The sequence below is a fragment of the Balaenoptera borealis genome (assembly GCF_965194805.1).
Source record: "Balaenoptera borealis genome assembly, chromosome: 16".
Taxonomy (NCBI): domain Eukaryota; kingdom Metazoa; phylum Chordata; class Mammalia; order Artiodactyla; family Balaenopteridae; genus Balaenoptera; species Balaenoptera borealis.
In genome coordinates this window covers 65,362,106-65,382,285 of record NC_138872.1, presented here as the reverse complement: position 1 = coordinate 65,382,285, position 20,180 = coordinate 65,362,106, and the positions used below count along the sequence as shown (strand labels likewise).

The 20,180-nt window shown below is 42.1% G+C and overlaps 2 protein-coding genes across 14 annotated transcripts in view; both read right to left on the bottom strand.

The window, feature by feature from the left end:
* The window catches only part of VPS35L (VPS35 endosomal protein sorting factor like), a 120,052-nt gene extending 106,564 nt beyond the window's left edge, over nt 1-13,488 (bottom strand). For 2 of the 4 annotated variants that reach the window (XR_014236094.1, XM_082362426.1), the window contains exons 1-4: nt 13,380-13,488; nt 5,234-5,333; nt 2,535-2,720; nt 213-335 (exon numbers count right to left, since the gene is read on the bottom strand). Coding sequence is in view for 3 of the 4 variants with exons in the window: in XM_082362426.1 (XP_082218552.1) it covers nt 213-335; nt 2,535-2,720; nt 5,234-5,333; nt 13,380-13,396 (426 nt within the window). In the remaining variant the exon portion in view is untranslated. The remainder of the gene's footprint in view (nt 1-212; nt 336-2,534; nt 2,721-5,233; nt 5,334-13,379) is intronic. The other 2 variants (XM_082362424.1, XM_082362425.1) reach the window with 2 other exon arrangements.
* A 76-nt stretch (nt 13,489-13,564) lies between these two features.
* CCP110 (centriolar coiled-coil protein 110) overlaps nt 13,565-20,180 on the bottom strand; it is a 28,642-nt gene continuing 22,026 nt past the window's right edge. For 5 of the 10 annotated variants that reach the window (XM_082362407.1, XM_082362409.1, XM_082362410.1 and 2 more), the window contains one exon: nt 13,568-17,933. In XM_082362407.1, coding sequence (XP_082218533.1) covers nt 17,881-17,933 — 53 coding nt within the window. In that variant the 3' untranslated portion in view covers nt 13,568-17,880. Of the gene's footprint in view, nt 17,934-20,180 lie in introns of all 10 variants that reach the window. The other 5 variants (XM_082362408.1, XM_082362415.1, XM_082362416.1 and 2 more) reach the window with 3 other exon arrangements.

Here is a 20,180-nt window from a genome sequence, read left to right as displayed (position 1 = left end):
GGGGACTGAGCCCTTAAGCTGTGGGATCTGGTGCTCTCTCCAGGTAGACAATGTCAGAATTGAGTTGATTTATAGGACACCCCACTGGTGTCGAAGAACTGCTTGGTGTGTCGGGGGGAACCTACACACTGGAATCGGGTGCAGAATCGTAATAACAAAAAGAACTACTAAATCTGAAGTAGACACTGGGAGAAAAGTATACTGGTACTCACAATAGAGAGCTTTTCCGTGGTAGTGTACCGGGCAAGGATTTCTCCTCGTTTGCTGGCCCAAGGCTCAAAATCTGATCCTACAATGGAGTTATCATCTCTGTCACGTTTCTTTCTGGAGTTGTCCTAAGAAAAGGCAAGACAATCTCTTCAGCAGCAATTTTTGAATCTTTTAAAAAAGTATAAGCAACCATGGTGATGACAGATGATAACACAGCGTTGTATAAGTGAAATTGCTAAGACAGTAGAACTTAAATGTTCTCACCAAAAAAAGGGTAAGTATGTAAAGTAACATATGAGTTAACTCAATGGAGGGAATCCTTTCACAATGTCTATGTGTATCAAAGCATCACGTTGCACACTTTAAATATCTTACAATTTTATTTGTCAATTGTACCTCAGTAAAGCTTAAAAAAAAAGTATGAGCAGAAGGCAGCCGATCCCTCACTGTAGAATGTAACGCATCTGCCTAAAGGTTCACTATGATAAAAAAATTCCAGGCCAATTCGCCACAGACGGACAATAAACCTATCCAAAGATGCTCAAACTCATTAAGAATCAAGGAAAGGCAAACTGAAAGAGATCATTTTTCAACAATCAGAATGGCAAGATTTAAAATGACCGACAGGGGCTTCCCTGGTGGCGCAGTGGTTGAGAATCCGCCTGCCAATGCAGGGGACACGGGTTCGGGCCCTGGTCTGGGAAGATCCCACATGCCGCGGAGCGACTAGGCCCGTGAGCCACAATTATTGAGCCTGCGCGTCTGGAGCCTGTGCTTCGCAACGAGAGAGGCCGCGATGGTGAGAGGCCCATGCACCGCGATGAAGAGTGGCCCCCGCTTGCCGCAACTAGAGAAAGCCCTCGCACAGAAACGAAGACCCAGCACAGCCAAAATAAATTTAAAAAAAAAAATGATTTACTTTAAAATGACTGACAGTAGCCAGGTTGGCAAGGACGCAGGGGACAGGCACTCCACAACACTGCTCTGTTGATGGCAGTGTAAGTTGGTGAACCCTTTCTGGAGAACAATCTGGCAGTAGCCATCAAAACCTTATGTATATGGGGACTTCCCTGGCGGTCCAGTGGTTGAGACTTCGCCTTCCAATGCAGGGGGTGCGGGTTTGATCCCTGGCCGGGGAGCTAGGATCCCACGCCTCAGGGCCAAAACACCAAAGCATAAAACAGAAGCAATATTGTAACAAATTCAATAAAGACTTTGAAAATGGCCCACATAAAAAAGAAAAACCTTATGTATATGTTACCTTAAGCCAGTAATGAACTCCTAGGAAGTTACCCTGCAGAAATCCTTGCACGTAGGCACCAAGATCTATGCATGTTCAAGGACAAATGCGCCACTGCCTATACCAACAAACACCACACACGGTCTATGTGTCCATCATGGCAATTTAAAGCATGTCCCCGGGAATTCCCTGGCGGTCCAGTGGTTAGGACACTGGGCTTTCAAAGCCGAGGGCCCGAGTTCAATCCCTGGCCGGGGAACTAAGATCCCACAAGCCAAGCAGTGCAGCCAAAAAAAAAAAAATCATGTCCTGTTCCTTACAATACAATGCAGCTGTTCAAAATAAGAAGGTTGTTCTGTAAGTACTAATATAGAAAGTTCTCCAAGACATATTGTCAAGGTTAAAAAAAAAAAAAAGTAAATACGTTAAAAAAAAAAAAAGTAAATAGCTGTGTGCAATGCCAGCAAAGAATGATGGTAGATTCTGAAGTCAGACTGGCCAGGCTTGAATTCCAGCTTGCATGTCACTTAACATCTCTGTTCCTCTGTGTGGACCTCTTTAAATGAAGCTTAGGCAGTATGAGAACTACACTTGGAATGCACTTGGAAAATACCTGCTACGCAGTTAGCTGATACTCTTATTATTGCTATTGTTGTTACTTATATATGAATATGTATGTAAATGTTCAGAAATTGTTGTCATAAATATCTATGAAAATACAAAGAAAAAGTTGAAGAATATACATTACACTGATAACACTGATGACCTCCAGAGTGGAGAATAGAATGAGAACTGGTCAACTGGACTTCATCTGTAATGTCTGATTTTTTACACGAAAAATTAGTAAATTAGTTATGTAATTACATAAAAATAAATCCAAAATAAAGGGTATGAAAAGAGTGAAATGAAAATAAAGAATTTTAAAATGCTTTAAAAAAAAAAAAGCAGCAGCAGTTTCCAGGGTCTACACCAGCCTCTCACCAGCAGTGTCATTGAGTCTGGATTATTTGAATTGTTACAGCCAGAGTGCACTGCGTATTACTTGTTCAGTGAAAATCCCCAACCCTGCACCCACAGGACTGACTATAGCTAGGAGGATTACCGTGGTAGCCGCCAGGGCTGCAGGGTCAGCAGAGGCCGCAAACATGGAGAGGGGGTCGGTCCCATCCAGGACGCTGCTCAGTGGGTCCACCATGGAGCTGGAGGATGAAGAGGACGTGGAAGAAGTGCTTCCTTTCCGGCTCACTTTCTTTGTCTTTGACTCTGTGACCTGTGGGGAAAATTTGTGGAGGTAAAATGGTAGTCTCCTATGACTTTTCCCAATGAAACACTCAAATGGGTTCTCCCTTGTTCCGTTATGAACTGACCATTCCTTTGCAGCAGGGACACTTATTTTTGTGACAAATTGACATGACTCGGAATCCCAGCTGTCGAGGAAGGGAAGGTGAGAAATTGGGGTCAGGAAGGGAGAGACAGGGTCTTTGTGATTTAGAAGGTGATGCTGTAACTGAAATCTTGATGCTGTAACTGAAATCCTTCTTACTCAAAGCGTGGTCTCTGGACAAGCAGCAACCATATCACCTGCCAGCTCACAAAGCTGTAGACTCCCAAGCCCCACCCCGGACCCACTGCGTCAGAATTTGCATCGTGCGGCAATGGTCTAGGTAGGGTAACGAACCAGCATACGAAAGATCCCAGAGTCGTCATACTCGAAGACGGTCTCAGTGGCTCTGCGTGGCCATCTCATCATCACAAAGCAGTGAGTGCCCGACTCCTCCCTTTCAGGAGAAGCGTGTGTGTGTTAAGGAGCAAGCGGGGGTGTTGGGGTGTGAAGCCATGTTCTTGTTCCACTGCCCCCAACCCTCCCCAACTTCAGATGACCAGACCGTGGTGAACCCCGGAGCCAAGAGGATCCAACCAGAGCCAGAGTCTGTCTGCTGAAAGTTTAGGATCAACGTCCAGAAGGGCTAGTTAGGCTCCACTCCTTTTTAAATGAGGAAGCTATAAAAACCCAGAACAATTCTTGAGAGAGAGAGAGAGAGAGAGGATGTAACAGAATGAAGGAGAGAGGGTGTTGGATGAAAGAGAATTTGGCCTCTGTCCCCGGTTCCTGGAAAGGAGACTCCAAGTCCTTGGAGCATCAGTCATTCATGAGCCCCTCAATCACACCTGAGTTTATGCTAATGAGAGGATGCTGAAAGACCAAACATGTGATTAGAGGGTTCGGACTTTCAGCCAGGTGATAACCCTCACTGTAGAATATAACAGATCTGCCTAAAGGTTTACTATGATAAAAAATTTTCAGGCCAGTTCACCACAGATGGACAACAAACCTATCAAAAGATGAAAAAGATCTCACTTCAGCAGAGGGGAGGGAAGCCGGAGATCAAGTTCAATCATGTGGCCAAGGAATCAATCAATCATGTCTGTGTAATAAAACCCCAATAAAAAGTTTGGACACCAAAGCTCAGTGGAGCTTCCCAGTTGAACACATGATGCACTGGAGGTAATGCTCACCCGGATTCCACAGGCAGAGGGCAAGGGAGCTCTGCATTTGGGACCCTCCTCCTTGCCCTGTATGTCTCTTAATTTGGCTGGTCCTCACATGCATCCTTTATAATAAAAATATAAGCATAAATACTACACTTTTCTGAGTTCTGTGAGTTGTTCTAGTAAATTATCAAACCTGAGGGAGGTCTCCGGAAACCCTTGGATTTGTAGCCGATTGGTCAGAAGTGCAGGTGGCCTGGGGACCCCCAAATTTACAGCTGGAGTCTGAAGCTAGGGCAGTTTTATTGAAGCCCATGCCCTAAACCTGTGGGGTCTGACACTAACCCTAGGTAACTTGGTGAAGGGCCTCCCACTGGCGCACGTTTGTTGTTCTTGTCTGTCTGGCATCTATTCCTCCATCTCCCAGGCTCAACAGTCCAAATTTTCTTTGGGAAGGCAGCCTTGCCTGACTCTCAGCTCTTAAAGGCCTGGTGGGGTGCACTCTGCTCCTGGTTCCCAGGGTGGGCAGGAGCCCCAACCCAACCAATGAGCATATTCTACACCCCAGTCACCAGGGTTGATTCAGGGAAGGACACGTAACCCAACTGGGCAGACAGAAAATGCAGAGGAGACACTCTCCCTGCTGTTGGGTTTGAGTTCCTGAGATTGGAACCAACTCACTGGCGGGTCAGCCGCAGCCACTCGAGCCCGTGGGGATTTGAGGGGCCCTGGGAGGCTGAAGCTTAGTCTTGTGACCTCCTGCTTTATGTAATCACCTCTGTGTGTTCACAGATTCTCTGCCATTCAGAAACGTCCTGCCTGAGTGTCCACCGGCATCTGTCAACCTCATCCCACCCATGGTGACAACCACATAGCTTCTATTACTTGTTAATAAAAAAGTGCTAACTCAGATGAGACAATCTATGACTCTTGCTTGCCTTTTGTTTTGTTTTTTAAATAAACTCACAGATAGACTAAGCTGCTATTCAGGACAGCACCCTATATTAGTAATTAGAGTGATCTTAATATTTCAAATAGGCAAATTAAGAAGTATTTTGTTTACACCTCCAAATCGGGAACAAAGGCATCCCATATGCATGACCACCTCACTAATATGAGAAAGGGAAAAAAAATGATGGTGGGTGAGACCAACATCACAAAAAAAAATGGGGCAGAGAACAAACTGGTTGATTTAAATCTGCAATGGCACTGGCAAAATGAGAACGACCCAGGAATACTGTCTATAATTTTATGGAATAAGAATGTCACAGAGGGACCCTTGACAAAACTTACAGTTATGGGTTTCAGTGGGTGATAGTCCCCAAATTCCAGTGGTACAGCCTCCAACCGGCATGATGCAAACTCAGCCTTGTAGTTCCTGTTCCTGGAATGCCTGGTAAACAGCAAAACCCAGAAGCCAATTAGTTGGAGATGCATACACCCTAAAAACTTTTTGCTGAGACTTCCTCATTGATGAGACAGTTTACAGTGGAACAGTATTTTTACCAAGACCAATAAGAAGTGGTAAATTAAAAAAAACATTTTTCTTTAACCAGTTTGAAGGTAAAAGGAGCTGCCGAGGCAAACAAGACCTGCGAGGACAGACGCCAGAACAAAGGGAAGCTCACTGAAGGGAAGCCAACTTTCTTGCCCAGCTATCTCTCACAGAGCATTTTGATTCTTGGCATGGGACAAGAGGCTAAAGCCAGGCAGAGGGCAGCTGCTAGGGGGCAGAGCAGCCAAAGAAGCTTTAAGGAAAACTCACAGAGGGCTGGAGAGATAAACTAGGGTTCAGGGCTATGGCGACAGCCAGGGCTTGAAGGAAGAGCTTCTGAAGAGAAGGCAGGGCACAGAAGTGAGAGATTCGGTCCTGGTTTCCCCTCAAAGTATTCTCCAATTAAGCCGTGGAAGAGCAAGAGGAATAAGCCAAGTAGATGAAGAGCAGACAGTTTTCATCAGTCTTGCGGAGGCTTAACAAGTGAAGGGATTAGTGAGAAGGAACATAAAAGGGGAGGGATCACCCGCATTGAAGCATGGAGAGGAAAAAACATGAAAAGCACAGAAGAGTGCATAAGGGACATGAAGAAAGGTCTCACGCACATACGATTTGAATTCCAAAGAAGAGAGAAGGAACAGGCAGAGCAGTATTTGAAGAGATAATAGCTAAAAATTTTCCCCAACGAAAGAAAGACATTGATTCACAGATTCAAGAAACGCTTGTGCCCCAAGCAAGACCAGTACAAAAACAAAACAAAAAACAACCATACTTAGGGCCTTCATAGGAAAATGGCTAAAAACTAAAAAGAGAGGTTTTCTTAAAAGGAATACAGATATGTTATTTTCAAAGGACAACAGTAAGATTATTATCTCAGCACAGAAATGAGAGCCACAAGACAAAGGAATGATACCTTTAAAGTACTGTAAGAAAATCATTGCCAACCAAGAATTCTAGACCTAGTGAAACTACTCTATGAACATTAGGGCAAAAGAAAGAAGTTTCCAGTCAAAGAAAAAGGAGAACAGCAGCAGCAGCAGAACCACACCTTAAATTTTTTTTAAATGCTGAAAGTAGAAGGAAAATGATCCCAGCTGAAAGCAAAAAATATATGCTAACATGTACATATATATATATGTGTATATATATATATATATATATATATGAGCATATGTGTGTACATATGCGTATATACTATATATATACTAAAGAGCATACAAAAGATAAAGGTGTAGGTAAAACTAAATATTGACTACAAAAAATAACTTCTTATGGTGTTTAAAATATATATAGAATTAAAATGCATGAGAACTAGAGCATAAAAGGCAGGAGAGGTGCTATGATCTAAATGTGTGTCTCCCTAAAATTCACAGGTTGAAATCCTAACCCACAAAAGGTATTAGTAGGTGGAGCCTTTGAGAGGTGCTTACATCTTGAGGGTACAGCCCTCATGAATGGGATTAGTACCCTTATAAGAGAGGCTCCAGAGAGCTCCCTAGCCCCTTCCACCATGTGAAGACACAGTGAGAAGGTGCTGGCTGTGAACCAGGAAGAGTGCCTTCACCTGACCATGCTGGTGCCATGATCCTGGGCTTCCAGCCTCCAGAACTGTGAGAAATTAAATTTTGTTGTTTATAAGTAAACCAGTCTGGGGGACTTCCCTGGTGGTCCAGTGGATAAGACTCTGTGCTCCCCATGCAGGGGGCATGGGTTCGATCCCTGTTTGGGGAGCTAAGATCCCACATGCCACACAGCACAGCCAAAAAAAAAAAAAAGGAAAACCAGTCTGTGGTATTTTGTTACAGCAGCCCAAACAAACTCAGACAGAAAACTGGTACCCGGAGTGGGGTGCTAGTATAACAAATATGGAAGCACCTTTGGAACTGGATAATGGGTAGAGGCTGGAAAAGTTCTGAAGTATGTGCTAGAAAAAGCCACTACCCTGAATGGACTGATTATCCAGTGATTATTGTGAGGGCTCAGAAAGAAGAGAGGAAAGCTGTAGAGAAAGCCTCAACCTTCTTAGAGAATACCTAAGTGGTGGTAAACAGAATGTTGGTAGAACCGCAGAAGGTAAAGGTCATTCTGATGAGGCCTCATACAGAAAGGAGGAACACGCTTTTGGACAACGGAGGAAAGCAATCCTTGTTATACAGTAGCAGAGAGATTGGCTGGGGGCTTCCTTGGTGGCGCAGTGGTTAAGAATCCGCCTGCCAATGCAGGGGACACGGGTTCGAGCCCTGGTCTGGGAAGATCCCACATGCCGCGGAGCAACTAAGCCCGTGCGCCACAACTACTGAGCCTGCGCTCTAGAGTCCGCGAGCCACAACTACTGAGCCCACGTGCCACAACTACTGAAGCCCGCGTGCCTACAGCCCGTGCTCCGCAACAAGAGAAGCCACCGCAATGAAAGCCCGCGCACTGCAACAAAGAGTAGCCCCCGCTCGCCACAACTAGAGAAAGCCCGCGGCACAGCAATGAAGACCCAATGCAGCCAAAAATAAATAAATAAAATAAATAAATTTATTTAAAAAAAAGAAGAGTTTGGCTGAATTAGTCCGTGTCCTGGTGTTTTGTGGAAGGCAGAACTTGTGAGCCATGAAATTTGGATATTTGGCTGAAGAAATTTCTAAACAAAGTGTTGAAGGAGCAGCTTGGCTTCTCTTGAATGCTTACAGTAAAATTCAAGAAGAGAGGAATGACTTAAAGACAAAATGGCTGACCAAACGGCAAACAGACTTAAAAACCTGGAAAACTTTCAGTTTCAAAGAGCACCGGAAGCTGGCCCCTTTGTTTCCTTGGCCTCCAGATGCCTTGAATTCATCCCTTCCATGCCCCCCCACTCCCACCCCCATTCTCAGCTTCTTGACTTCATTAATATGTGTATGAACCCCAAATCTAATTGTGCCGTGCAATTAATCATCTTTACTCAATAAGCCCCACCTACCCAGACACCTAACACAGTACAAAAGAACTGAGATCCCATGTAATTTCGCTTCCATCCCTTTCTAAATAAATTTCGCTTTGAGTGTAGGAAAGGAGAAAAGCTAGTTAACAATATAGACCAGCCTCTACTTGTTTTTTGTTTTTAAAGGAAAACCCCTACCACAATACACTGCCTAGTCCCTTTGGGTTACATTTACTGAATATACACTGTCTTCATCTTCCAAAAATATTTCAGTTGAATTCATTTATGAAATAGTCTTCCAAACTCCTTTTAATATGCTACCAGCCAATCTTTGATTTATAAAACAAACAAAACCCCAAAGAATAAATTGGAAGTCTAGTCATCAACAGCCATAATGGAGTTTAAAAAATCAACTTATACTTTTCCTCCTTTCAGATCACTCTTAACTTTATCAATAGAATTTTGAAAAGTTAATTTAATAGAATGAGTAGAAATGTAATCTGACCTGAAATTCAACTGCAAATGTGTTTTTCATCACTATAATAATTATTAACAAATCAACAGCTAAAAAACGTACAATATAAAAACAGCAATATGACTTGATAACACAACAACCAAATATCAGTTCTCATTTATTATGTGCTTATTATTGTTGGAGCCCACAGCGGGCCACCCCAAAATATGGCATATTGATTATCTTGAATTAAAGTTGCTTAAGAAACTTAAGAAAGAGCTGATATAGAGGGACACTCTGACCCTCCTCTCTGTCTCCCTGAAGGCAGGAAATAAGTCTCCCCTGTGAAAGGTGCCCACCTGCATCTGGAGGTAGAAGGACACCCCTGTCGCCAGATGGGGAACTCAGGGCCAAGAAGCCTATATAAACGAACCTTGTTATTTCTTTAATACCACAATCCTGCTGTTTAGATTCTTCACTAATTAAGCACCCAAAGCCCAACTTTCTTTGTTCTGTCAATTCCCCACAAATTTATAGTTTCTTTGTCTAAAAAGTATAAAAGCTGCCTGTTTCAGCCACTTCTTAGGTCCCGTATCTATGAGACCTCCAGAACACACAAATTAAAATTTGTTTCTTTTTCTCCCATTAATTTACCTTGTGTCAATTTTATTATTGGTCCAGCCACAAGAACTCAAGAGAGCAGAAGGGGAAGTTTCCTCTCCCAGACACTATATACCAGGATACAGGACAAGCCCTTTACCTCTATTTCCTCAATTAATCAATCCTATGAGGTAGGTACTATGATTATGCCCATTTCTCAGACGGAGAAGCTGAGGCTGTTGGTTAACTTGTGAGAGGTTAGCAAGTGATAGAGACAGATGCAAACTGAGGCACCCTGCCTCTAGGATTCAGTAGTTCCACAGATCATCTATAGGTCAACTTGAGAATTTGAAAAAGCAATTGTCTCTTTCTTTTTTTTTTTTTTTAAGGACTGAGCTTTGAAATGAATTTTTTTTTTTTTAAGTGTGAGGGGAGGGAATTCTTTAGGGGAAAAATACTGCTTCTGGAAAAACCTTTTTAAAAAAAAGAAAGAGGGCTTCCCTGGTGGCGCAGTGGTTGAGAATCTGCCTGCCAATGTAGGGGACACGGGTTCGAGCCCCGGTCTGGGAAGATCCCACATGCCACGGAGCAACTAGGCCTGTGAGCCACAACTACTGAGCCTGCGCGTCTGGAGCCTGTGCTCCACAACAAGAGAGGCCGCGCACCACGATGAAGAGCGGCCCCCGCTCGCCGCAACTGGAAAAAGCCCTCGCACAGAAACGAAGACCCAACACAGCCAAAAATAAATAAATAAATATTTTAAAAAAAAAAAAAAAAAAGAAAGGAAAGGAAACATTTACCCTTGCTGAAAGTCCATGTCAAGGTGCTATTTTGATTTTTCAATCATTTCTTCCATTATTTCCTCAAATTTGCTCTCAGTTCCTTAATGTTTCCTACAGGTTGAGGTGTTAAAAGCATTTTCTTCCATGCCTGGGTCTTTGGTAAGGCTACCAGTGACCTCTAGTGGGCACTTTCTCAAAAAGCCTTAATTTTCTTCCTGCGAACATAGCTGATAAGCTGGTAAAAATACCCCCAACTCCCAGCAATGCGAAAGGGTGGTCTGGCTCCTTGGCAGCTGCCACAGAAAAAAGGCCAACATTTCATACCTCCACTCCTAGCTTGGTCTGGCCTCTGGCTACTCCAAGTGTGAGTCACAGATCACCAACAAGGGCATCACCTGGGGAGTACTGAAATACCCCTACAGAATCAGGGTCTGCATTTCACCAGAATTCCCAGGTGACTATTTTTAAATTATTTACATTGGATAACATGAATGTGTAGAAATCCTATTACCAGTTACCAAATTAATCTCCTTATACTGGAAACACCAAAATCCACTAACTGCTTTTTAATTCTCAAGTGACTTTTTAATTACTAATGACATAATCTGGCCACACAGTTTTTTATCCCCCAATCACAATATACTCCCCCTCCCCAATAAAGTCTTAAAATGATGTAGAAATTCTGACTCCAAAGAATGGTATTTTTTTTTAATTTATTTATTTTATTTTATTTTTATTTTTGGCTGTGTTGGGTCTTCGTTGCTGCATGCCGGCTTTCTCTAGTTGCGGCAAGCGGGGGCTCCTCTTCCTTGCAGTGCGTGGGCTTCCCATTGCAGTGGCTTCTCTTGTTGCAGAGCACAGGCTCTAGGTGTATGGGCTTCAGTAGTTGCGGCACACAGGCTCAGTAGTTGTGGCGCACAGGCTTAGTTGCTCCGTGGCATGTGGGATCTTCCTGGACCAGGGCTCGAACCCGTGTCCCCTGCTTTGGCAGGCGGATTCTTAACCACTGCGCCACCAGGGAAGCCCCAAAGAATGGTATTTTTAACAGTGCTATGACCATAGGACTGAACAGGAAATGTAACCCACGGTGCACTGGACATCTCACAGGTGAGGTCAGTAATAACAAAAAGTGCGGGTGAGAAGAGGCATGCTGGGGAGACCCATGACAACACAGCAGGACTCAGGAACCCTGCAACCCAGGAATCTCAGCCCAGGACCTAGACTGTAGGGCCATATGACAATAATGATTAAGATCAGAGGTTTGGGACTTCCCTGGTGGCGCAGTGGTTAAGAATCCGCTTGCCAATGCAGGGGACATGGGTTCGATCCCTGGTCTGGGAAGATCCCATATGCCGCAGAGTAACTAAGCCTGTGCGCCATAACTATTGAGCCTGTGCTCTAGAGCCCGTGAGCCACAACTACTGAAGCCCGCGTGCAGCAACGAAGACCCAACGCAGCCAAAAAAAAAAAAAAGATCACAGGTTTGAGCTCCAAACCTCAGTGCTCCTTGCAGGCTATAAAGCTAACTGAACTGCTTCATCTTTCTGTCTCCACTTTTTTATCTGAAAAATGGGGTTTTTAGGAGATGAGATGTTGCACGTTCAGCACTTAGCACAGTGCCTGGCACAAGATAAAGGCTCGATAAATGTCAAATTTAATGACAGAAACACGTTTCTCCTCTGAGGGCCTCCTCAGTTTCCTCATTCATTCCAAAAATATTACTCAGCACCTACTATCTGCCAAGCTCCATGCCAGGCTCTGGAGATACAATGATGGTTAAAACTCAGCCCATTTAACTTAAGAAGCATCAAGTCTAGTGGGCAAACTGAAAGATGAACACATGCTACCACAGACAGAAATGTTTAGAGCACAGTCAGACTAGGAACTGTGGAGACCCTAGATGCTAAAGGGCTTATGGCACCTCTCTCTGTAAAGTATACCAAAGGTAAAAATGCACTGGGATTAAACAGCATCCTTCCTGGATCTTCTGATTACAAAATTCCAGCCAGATAAGTGCACTGAAGCTATATGTTTTGGCATATAAGCTTTAGTGATTCCCTAAAAGGGGTTTTGCATGACTAGGTCAAAGAAAATTCAGGGCAGATCATAGAAGAACTCACTGGCATCCAATCCTGATTTAGCATACCAAGACTTTTGAAGGAAGACTCTTAAAGAGTTAGACACGTGAAGGGAACACGAGAAAGACCGCTGTTTATCAAGCATAAAATCAGATGTATCTGATTATTTCTAAGATCCAGAGCTGTATATTTTTTCATTTGATCACTCACTCACTCACTCAATGTAAAACACTTCACATCATTTGCAGAGAAAGATCAGAAAATAACCTCCCTTTCTCACGTGCCCAAATAATTCCACTACTACCATCACAACTTGCTCCGGTTCTTCACACTCTCGTAGCAGCAGCTGGAGCCTGAAGCGCCAATCACTCCTAGCTACTCCAGCCACAAGAGCCCGACAGGCCCATCAGCCTTGGAACGCGCCATTAGCTTCTTCTTGATGACCTCCTATTCATCCTCCAAAACCCAATTTAAGGCTCTTCCTCTCTCAAGCCTTCCCCAAGCCGCCAGGTGTGCCTAATCCCCAATGCCTTCTCTCTATGTCCTATTCAGAAGCGTATCTGCTCCACTAAACTGTCAGCTCCTTGAGGCCAAGGAGTACGTCTGAGGGTTGTGCATCGTGAATGCCCAGTGCAGGGCCCTGCACACAGTAGGATGAATGGCAGCCATTTCACAGATGAGAAAAGCGAGTCTCCTCTAGATGAGCCCAGTCATTCAGAAAACAGCCAGGTCTTCCGAGTCGTCCAGACCAGAGCTGAGTCCACCATTTTCTGCATCCAGCTCCCCCAGAACCCGCGCCAACTTCTGGGAAAGCGGAGGCCGGGGAACTTGAGCTTTTTTTAGGGAATGAATGGAGAGGGGGGCGTGGAAGGCGCGGGAAGGGGTAGCGGAGGAGAGGACCAAGATCCCACCCGTCCAGCTTCAGGGAGGTCCCCTGAACCCGGGTAGCGGCCGGGAATCTGTGGTCAAGACCACGCGGGGATGGGGTGGGAAACTCCACCAAACCCAACAGAAAGCAGTTCACACACTCCCTCGCAGAGACACACACCGAGACTGAGACAGAATCCCAGAGACAACCAAGGACACCACCTCCCTTAAGCCCAGCCGCCGCTTCCCCCTTACCAAGGAAAGACCGCCATCTTCCCAGTCACATGACCGCTAGTTCTGGGACCGCCAGCCCAATTCGCCCTTCCAGACCACGCCCCGCCAGGCCGCCATGTTTGTGAGGGGCGGGCGCCCCTCCCCCCCGCAAGGCCAGGGCCGCCATGATTGTGAGGGGCGGGGCGCCCTCCTGCAAGGCACGGGCCTTGCCCCTCGGGCCGCCATGATTATAAGGGGCACCGCAGGCCTCGTGGCTGCCGCTGCTGCGGCGCTGACAGGAGCCGGGAGCGTGTGGCAGGTGGCCGCCTGGCCAGCCGGCGCCCTCTGGAGGCGGTGAAGAATCCAGACACCCGCGGAGAGAAGACGCTAACCGCGGCTGGGGTGGGAAGAGCGTCCAGCCTGCGCAGGCGTGCTTTTGCGGCTAATTAGCAGTTTGGCTGGGTAAGCCACGCCCCCTCTGCAGGACACGGCGCCCACCTCCGTGCGCCGGGGAATTTAGGCACTTACCGTACCCACCTCCCAGGACTAACAACCTGGGTCTCTAAGGGCTGCCCTAGATCCGAATGGGACAGCTTTCGACTGGAACTAAACTAACTGGAGAAATCGGGGTCAGCATTTCACCCCACTTGGCGAAGCCGTACGTTTCTATGAAGGTGGATGTCCGTTTCCACTACAGAACTTCCGTGCTCTAGTCTAGTTTTCTCTGATTAAAAAAAAAAAAAAAAATCACAGGGTATTTTAATAAATGGTTGCCATAGTAAGCTTGTGTCACGCCCTGTGCTGAACACTTTGCGTTCACTCTTCATTTATTCCTCACTGCAAACCTCTGAAATTACGGCAACCGGGATTTGACCTGACTACTAGTTTAATAGGGGAGATCTGACGGTGGTGACTGTTGGTTAACAGTTGGTTAATCACAAGACAGCATCTGATCCTCAGGTTTTCCCCTTTTTCTTTAAAGTGTCTTTTCTGACAGGAGGAGGTCAGAAAACCACATTCTCAAAAATCTCCTCAGGAAAAGGCAATAGAACATACCGTAACCCTCTAATGGAATACGTAGTTTATTTAGCACGCTGAGTCCTAGTTTCTTCAGCTGTGAAGTTAGGATAATTCTGACTGAGGTGAAGGGAGATGATTATCAAATGCCCGGCAAATGGTCAGCACTCAGTTGAAGCAGTACATCACTCACTTGGCAGGCTAAAAAATCATATTGTAACTTCTGCGACCTTCCTGTTTTCAGAGCTTTTCTTTCCAGGGCCACAGACGATGCAGTGTATCATAAAGCAGGGCTTCTCCCGTTTGAATTGCACAGACTCACCCGGGGATCTTAAAGGCAGGTTCTGATTCAGCTCTGGGGCAGGGCCAGAGCTTCTGCATTTCTAACAAGTCCCCGGGTGGCACTGCTGCTGGTCTCTGGATGCAGAAGGGGCTGTGATCGTTGTGGGTGGTAAAGGGGGGAGGGGCACATAACGCAAGCAGCGGCAGAGCAACAGCGAGCGCTCCTCAGCACATTCAGCCACACCCACTGACCCTGAACTCTATAATAATATCAGGCGTGTTACACAGATAATGGAGGTAATCCTGAAACAGGCTGTTAAAGTGTGAAAACGGATTCTTCCCACCGTAGGCTGAGAAGCAAAACCACGCTTCTGGTGGCAACTATGTCAACCACCTCAAGAAACTGCGTTGAGAGCCATAGAGAAACTGACCAAAAGGGAACAGATTAAATAAATAAGTGAAAAGGTAATATTTTACTGTCAGGTATAATTTTGGTTAGACCTGATATCTGTTCTCAGAGCTGTCTTTAGAACCTAACCGATGTGACGCCACTGCACCATACCCCAATCTGATTTGCTGCATTCCATGACTCAAAGTCTCCTTTGTTTTTTAAAATTATTTTTATAACCTACATGTATGCCCACTATGGTCTGTTAGAGATAGCATTCCAACTTCACTTGCTTATTTTTTTTATAACTATTACTCTTCATTTGGGGGTAGGAGGGGGATTGTGTGTGGTTGTTCATGGGACAGTGACACCTGACAGAAAAAAAAGATCTTCATCTCCAGAATGGGTCCTTGTTTTCAGCTCAGTATGAGTAATAAAGAGTTCCCAGTCATATTCATTATTATTCCCAATGTACATAATAAACGAGAGCAAAGGGTGGCCACTGGAAAAGGGAGAGGCTGTTCTCACACTGCCTCGTAGATGATCAAATGTAGTATCTCCTCGATAAGAGGTAAAAAAGAGGACCATTGCTCACATTAGATGATCAGGCAACAGCAGTGGTTGGATTCTTAACGCTGTGCAAGTTAGCAGCTTGGTGTGAGCTTCAACCTTAGCATTCTCTCCCATTCGATCCTTAGCAGGCCTCCGGCTAAGACATTTCCAGCTCCAGTGAACTTTTGCCCTCTGAAAAGTCCAACTCATGCAATATCAAATGCTGGGGGGCTAATGTTACAGGTTACATATTAAATAGTGGGATATACCTTTCATGGGTCTTGTAATTGTAAAAAATTATCATATTACAGTATTAATGTCTTGGCCACATACTTTTCAAAAGTCCTTTCTTTGGTAAATAAAAAAGATCAAATGAGATTTCCTTTAAGATGAAAAGTTTATTTTGCCTTTTGCCTAGAAGCAAAACTAGTGAAAATTAAAATTAAAGTATAAAAATAAATATAATTTACATTCATGGACATTCCACTCAAAGAAAAAATAACAAAAATAATATATATAAATAAAAATCCATTAAAAGCACAAAACAATGTCTGGCACTTTTATGAGAAAAAGCTGTGAACATTAAAAAATTTGTAAAACACATAAGCTTTTATCCTTTAAAAAAACACTCAAGTTTTGCATCCTTAATCTAAAACTAGTTTTATCTCTGAAACATACTATTCGTTGTAGCCAATTTGCATTACTGTACACAAAACTTTTAGCGTCTATCTTTCATACTGGAAAGACCCACAAGATCTGAGTAAGCTGTATCCTGAGTTTTCAGAATGATAAAGCACAATTTATCATATTAAGAAGATAATTTTGATACACTTTGCCCACAAATATAAATTGGTAACTCAGATATTTTTGACTGTGTTCTATTTCTAATTTTCTGATTCACTCATTAAATAAATGATACATCTCAATAAAGAAAATCAAGTTTACACCCAGAGTAGATTACTATTTTCTGTCTACAGCTAGATGTAAAAGTTAAATTATAAATGGAACGGAAAATCGAAGAAAACAATCTTTATCTCGACATTCTTAAGAGAATATTAAGAATATATACAGTCTGCATTTTCAAAATACCAGTATCTTTTTAAAATTTAAGTTAGAAAGATTAAATGTACACATAAATGTTCCCAATTTTATGTGAGAAGCACAAAGCCCTTTTGGAGATGGCATGATAAATTAACAGTGACATTCTTTTTCATAAAATCATGTTCCCTTGGTAACATTTTTTGGTTTATATTTTAAATGATTATGTAAGTGATGAAAAACCTTAAACATTAGTGCCTCTTATGTAATGCAGACTTTCAACTAGACAGTATTATTATCCCATTTGAAAATCTGAATTTATCATATAGTATAGCCCTTTATTCTCCCCTAAATCCAGCATGCTAAAAAAAGCAGACTATGAAGAAATAAACAGACTAAATAGAAAATGTAACTGCATGCAACATGTTATTCTATTTTAAAGAAATAGATGTAAAATGCATTCATTCCTAAGTGCTACTACATTTAAGAAGATTGTGCTATCTTCCCCAAACTTGTTATACCCTCCACAGAAAGATTTTATAATTTAATAGAAATGTTTCTAATAGTACTAGGGTAATAACATACATTATTAACATACATTAAGCCTAACATTTCTGTGAGACAACTAGTTGTTGAGAGGAACGTATACCTGTGACCAAAATGGTGATGCCCAGCTACTCCTGTGGTGAATTTTAGGCGGACCACAATCAACAGGCAAGTGTTCTATCCCATGTGGTTATACCGTAAGTCCAAGAATATGAGAGATTAATCAGAGTTTTCAAAGTTACAAAACCGGGGAAAAACATTCTTCTGCAATAATTTCCCCTCAAACAGAACAGTATCTAGTTTATCAAATTCAGCAGTGTGCAGAGATTAATGAAATTTATATTTCAGAACTTATTTATAAGTTATCACACCTTTTCAATATTTTACAGAAATAAATGCAAATGTCCTTTAAGTTTACAAAAAGGTTCTCGGCAGACACCTGAGTAATAAAACAAACTTATGTTTGTGCAGGTTAAGGACAGAAATGAGCCAATTACTGAACACTAATTTGTCTTCACCCGAAACTGATATTAAGAGGAAAATTCGGTGGGGGGGATGGGATTAGCCAGACTGACCAAAATATCCAGATGATTTTTCAGCCCTTTGACATCACTTTGCCTGGGTAAACAGAGTCCAGAGTTAAATAAAAAGTCGTGAGCAGGGAAAATAATATGGATCCTAACCCTTCCCCCCTTTTTTATCCTAATGAATGTTGTCTTCTTAAGTTGTCGCAACATTTGGCCGCTTTCTTTGGATTTTTCCTGCATATACTCCTAAAAATAGAGCAAAACTAATATTATTTCTCAATGTTAGTTTTTCTGTAATGATACCATTTAATGTGTGCCCACTGTGTACCAAGCACTGAGATAAGCAAAACACATTATTATATTTAATCCTTATGTAAAATAATCACGAGGTCAAAATTGTTACTACTATTTTAACAATAATAAAACTGAGACATAGGAGAGTTAAGTCACCTGTATAAGTAACAGAGCTAGAAGTAGAAACTCTGAGAACCCAGTTCTACCTGATTCATTGTTTTACTTAACCATTTTGCATTACTACCTCCTACTCTGCTTTAATTAGCAGTTTCTGAATTTCACTATAAACTCTTAAGTCAAGCACAAGACATCAAATGAATGTTTTAAACCATATATGAGATCAGAGACTGCAATTTAGTTTCTAAAAACTATAAACAACTTTAATTGCTTTGCAGCAAACTTTAATGCCTTAGAATTGTCCTTCAGTCTAAGAATATGATAGTCTATCAACATAAAAATGAGTTTTCTATAAAATGCTTAATAAAAGGTTTGTCCTCCATGTAGATCAAATCAAAGCATAATTTCAAATTTGTTTGAAACATAATCCAGGCCATTAAAAATTCAAGGAGGAAAGAATAATCTTTTCAAAAGCAACTATGGATCCCTGTGTTGAGATTCATAGTAGAATTTTAGTCAGCCATAAGCCAAATTTTCAGTTTATGTAAAAGGATAAAATTCTTTAGTCTTTTTCAATTGTCTAAATATGCACTCATGTATAAATAAATCTTTAGGAAAAAATAGGAAAGAATTTTTGTACTTGTTTAGATACATATTAATTATACATGTTAATTCAAGGGTTAAGTACATTTTTATTAATAATTATGTTGCAATGCAATTAGACCACAATAGTTCTAAATACTAAACTTCATTGTACACATTAACTGCAATGACTTCCTAGTCATCCTTTATACTGTTGCGTATTACTGAATAGAAACAGTAGTTGCTATTTTACTTATAGATTCACAAGTGACAAATAGTGGAGATGAAATGCATGAGAAAGAATATGGAGAGTAGTCACTGTGGCAATAGACAACATTAGGAAAAACAATACTAATTCCTCAATGATTTGCCAACTAGCTAGGATTTATTACAATATATAACACTAACATGAGAAAAAATTGAAAATGTCTTAAAATTCCATGTAACTTCACAAGCAACAGATCTGGTGTTTGGTCTGAGTTCTTCCAAATGGTTATCTTTCAAACCAGCTGATTCTACCTCTGGAATAAGCAAGATTTTCAGCTCTGTAATCCCCTTTAAAACAACTCCGTTGACTGTCACTCACAGTGAATTCCAAAAGATGACCTTTTAAATTATCCTCTATATATTCAACATTATGAATTAAACTCACTATATATACATGCAAAAGGCGAGCAATCAATTCAAAGTTGTGATTAATATCTTGTTCCCTCTTTGAAATTATGTGAATAACATGAAAAAATTTATGTTGCTTATTCCCTCCTAATTTGGAGAAAATTACTTAGTAATAAAAGCTCTAAAATATGAATAATGGTGTATTAATGAGAACACTAGAATTGATTAAAGATTTAATTTTAATTGCCTGGTGATTAGGTTTCTTGTAAATGTTTAGAAAGCAGTCTAGTTAAAGCAAAGCATTTTGAAAGTATTTTTAATGGATCACATAATTTTTGGTGAGTTACCATAGTGCCTTAACAAAGACACCTAAAAAATATTAAAACATTAGCTTAAGGGTTTTGCATTAGCTCAACACTGAATTTGTCTTTTTGCCACCATAAATAGGATTTTAAAATACACTTTTTGGCTTAGCCCTTAAATAATTCTCAAATAACGAACATAAAGAGAAATTTAGCTCAAGCTTCTTACTGAGCAAAAGATTAAGACTTCACCCCCTCCCACTTGGCATATTCACATGTGACCTTGTGGTCAGAGAGAAATTCTTCCCCTTATGTGCAGATACAAATATTCCTGGGTGATACACCTCCCCAAAGCTGAATAGACATGCACAGATTTAGACATCACATCATTATATTTTATTCATTTATAAAAACTTTTCTGAGTTAAGCATGTATAATTCTACAAAGTTTTCAGATTAAAAAATACATAGTGTCTCCATGGAATTTACAGAAATCAAGATTGGAACCACAGTTTCACTAAGATCTCCTGACTGCTGCAAAATACTAATACAAATGATCACTAGTAGGAATGACGGTGAATATG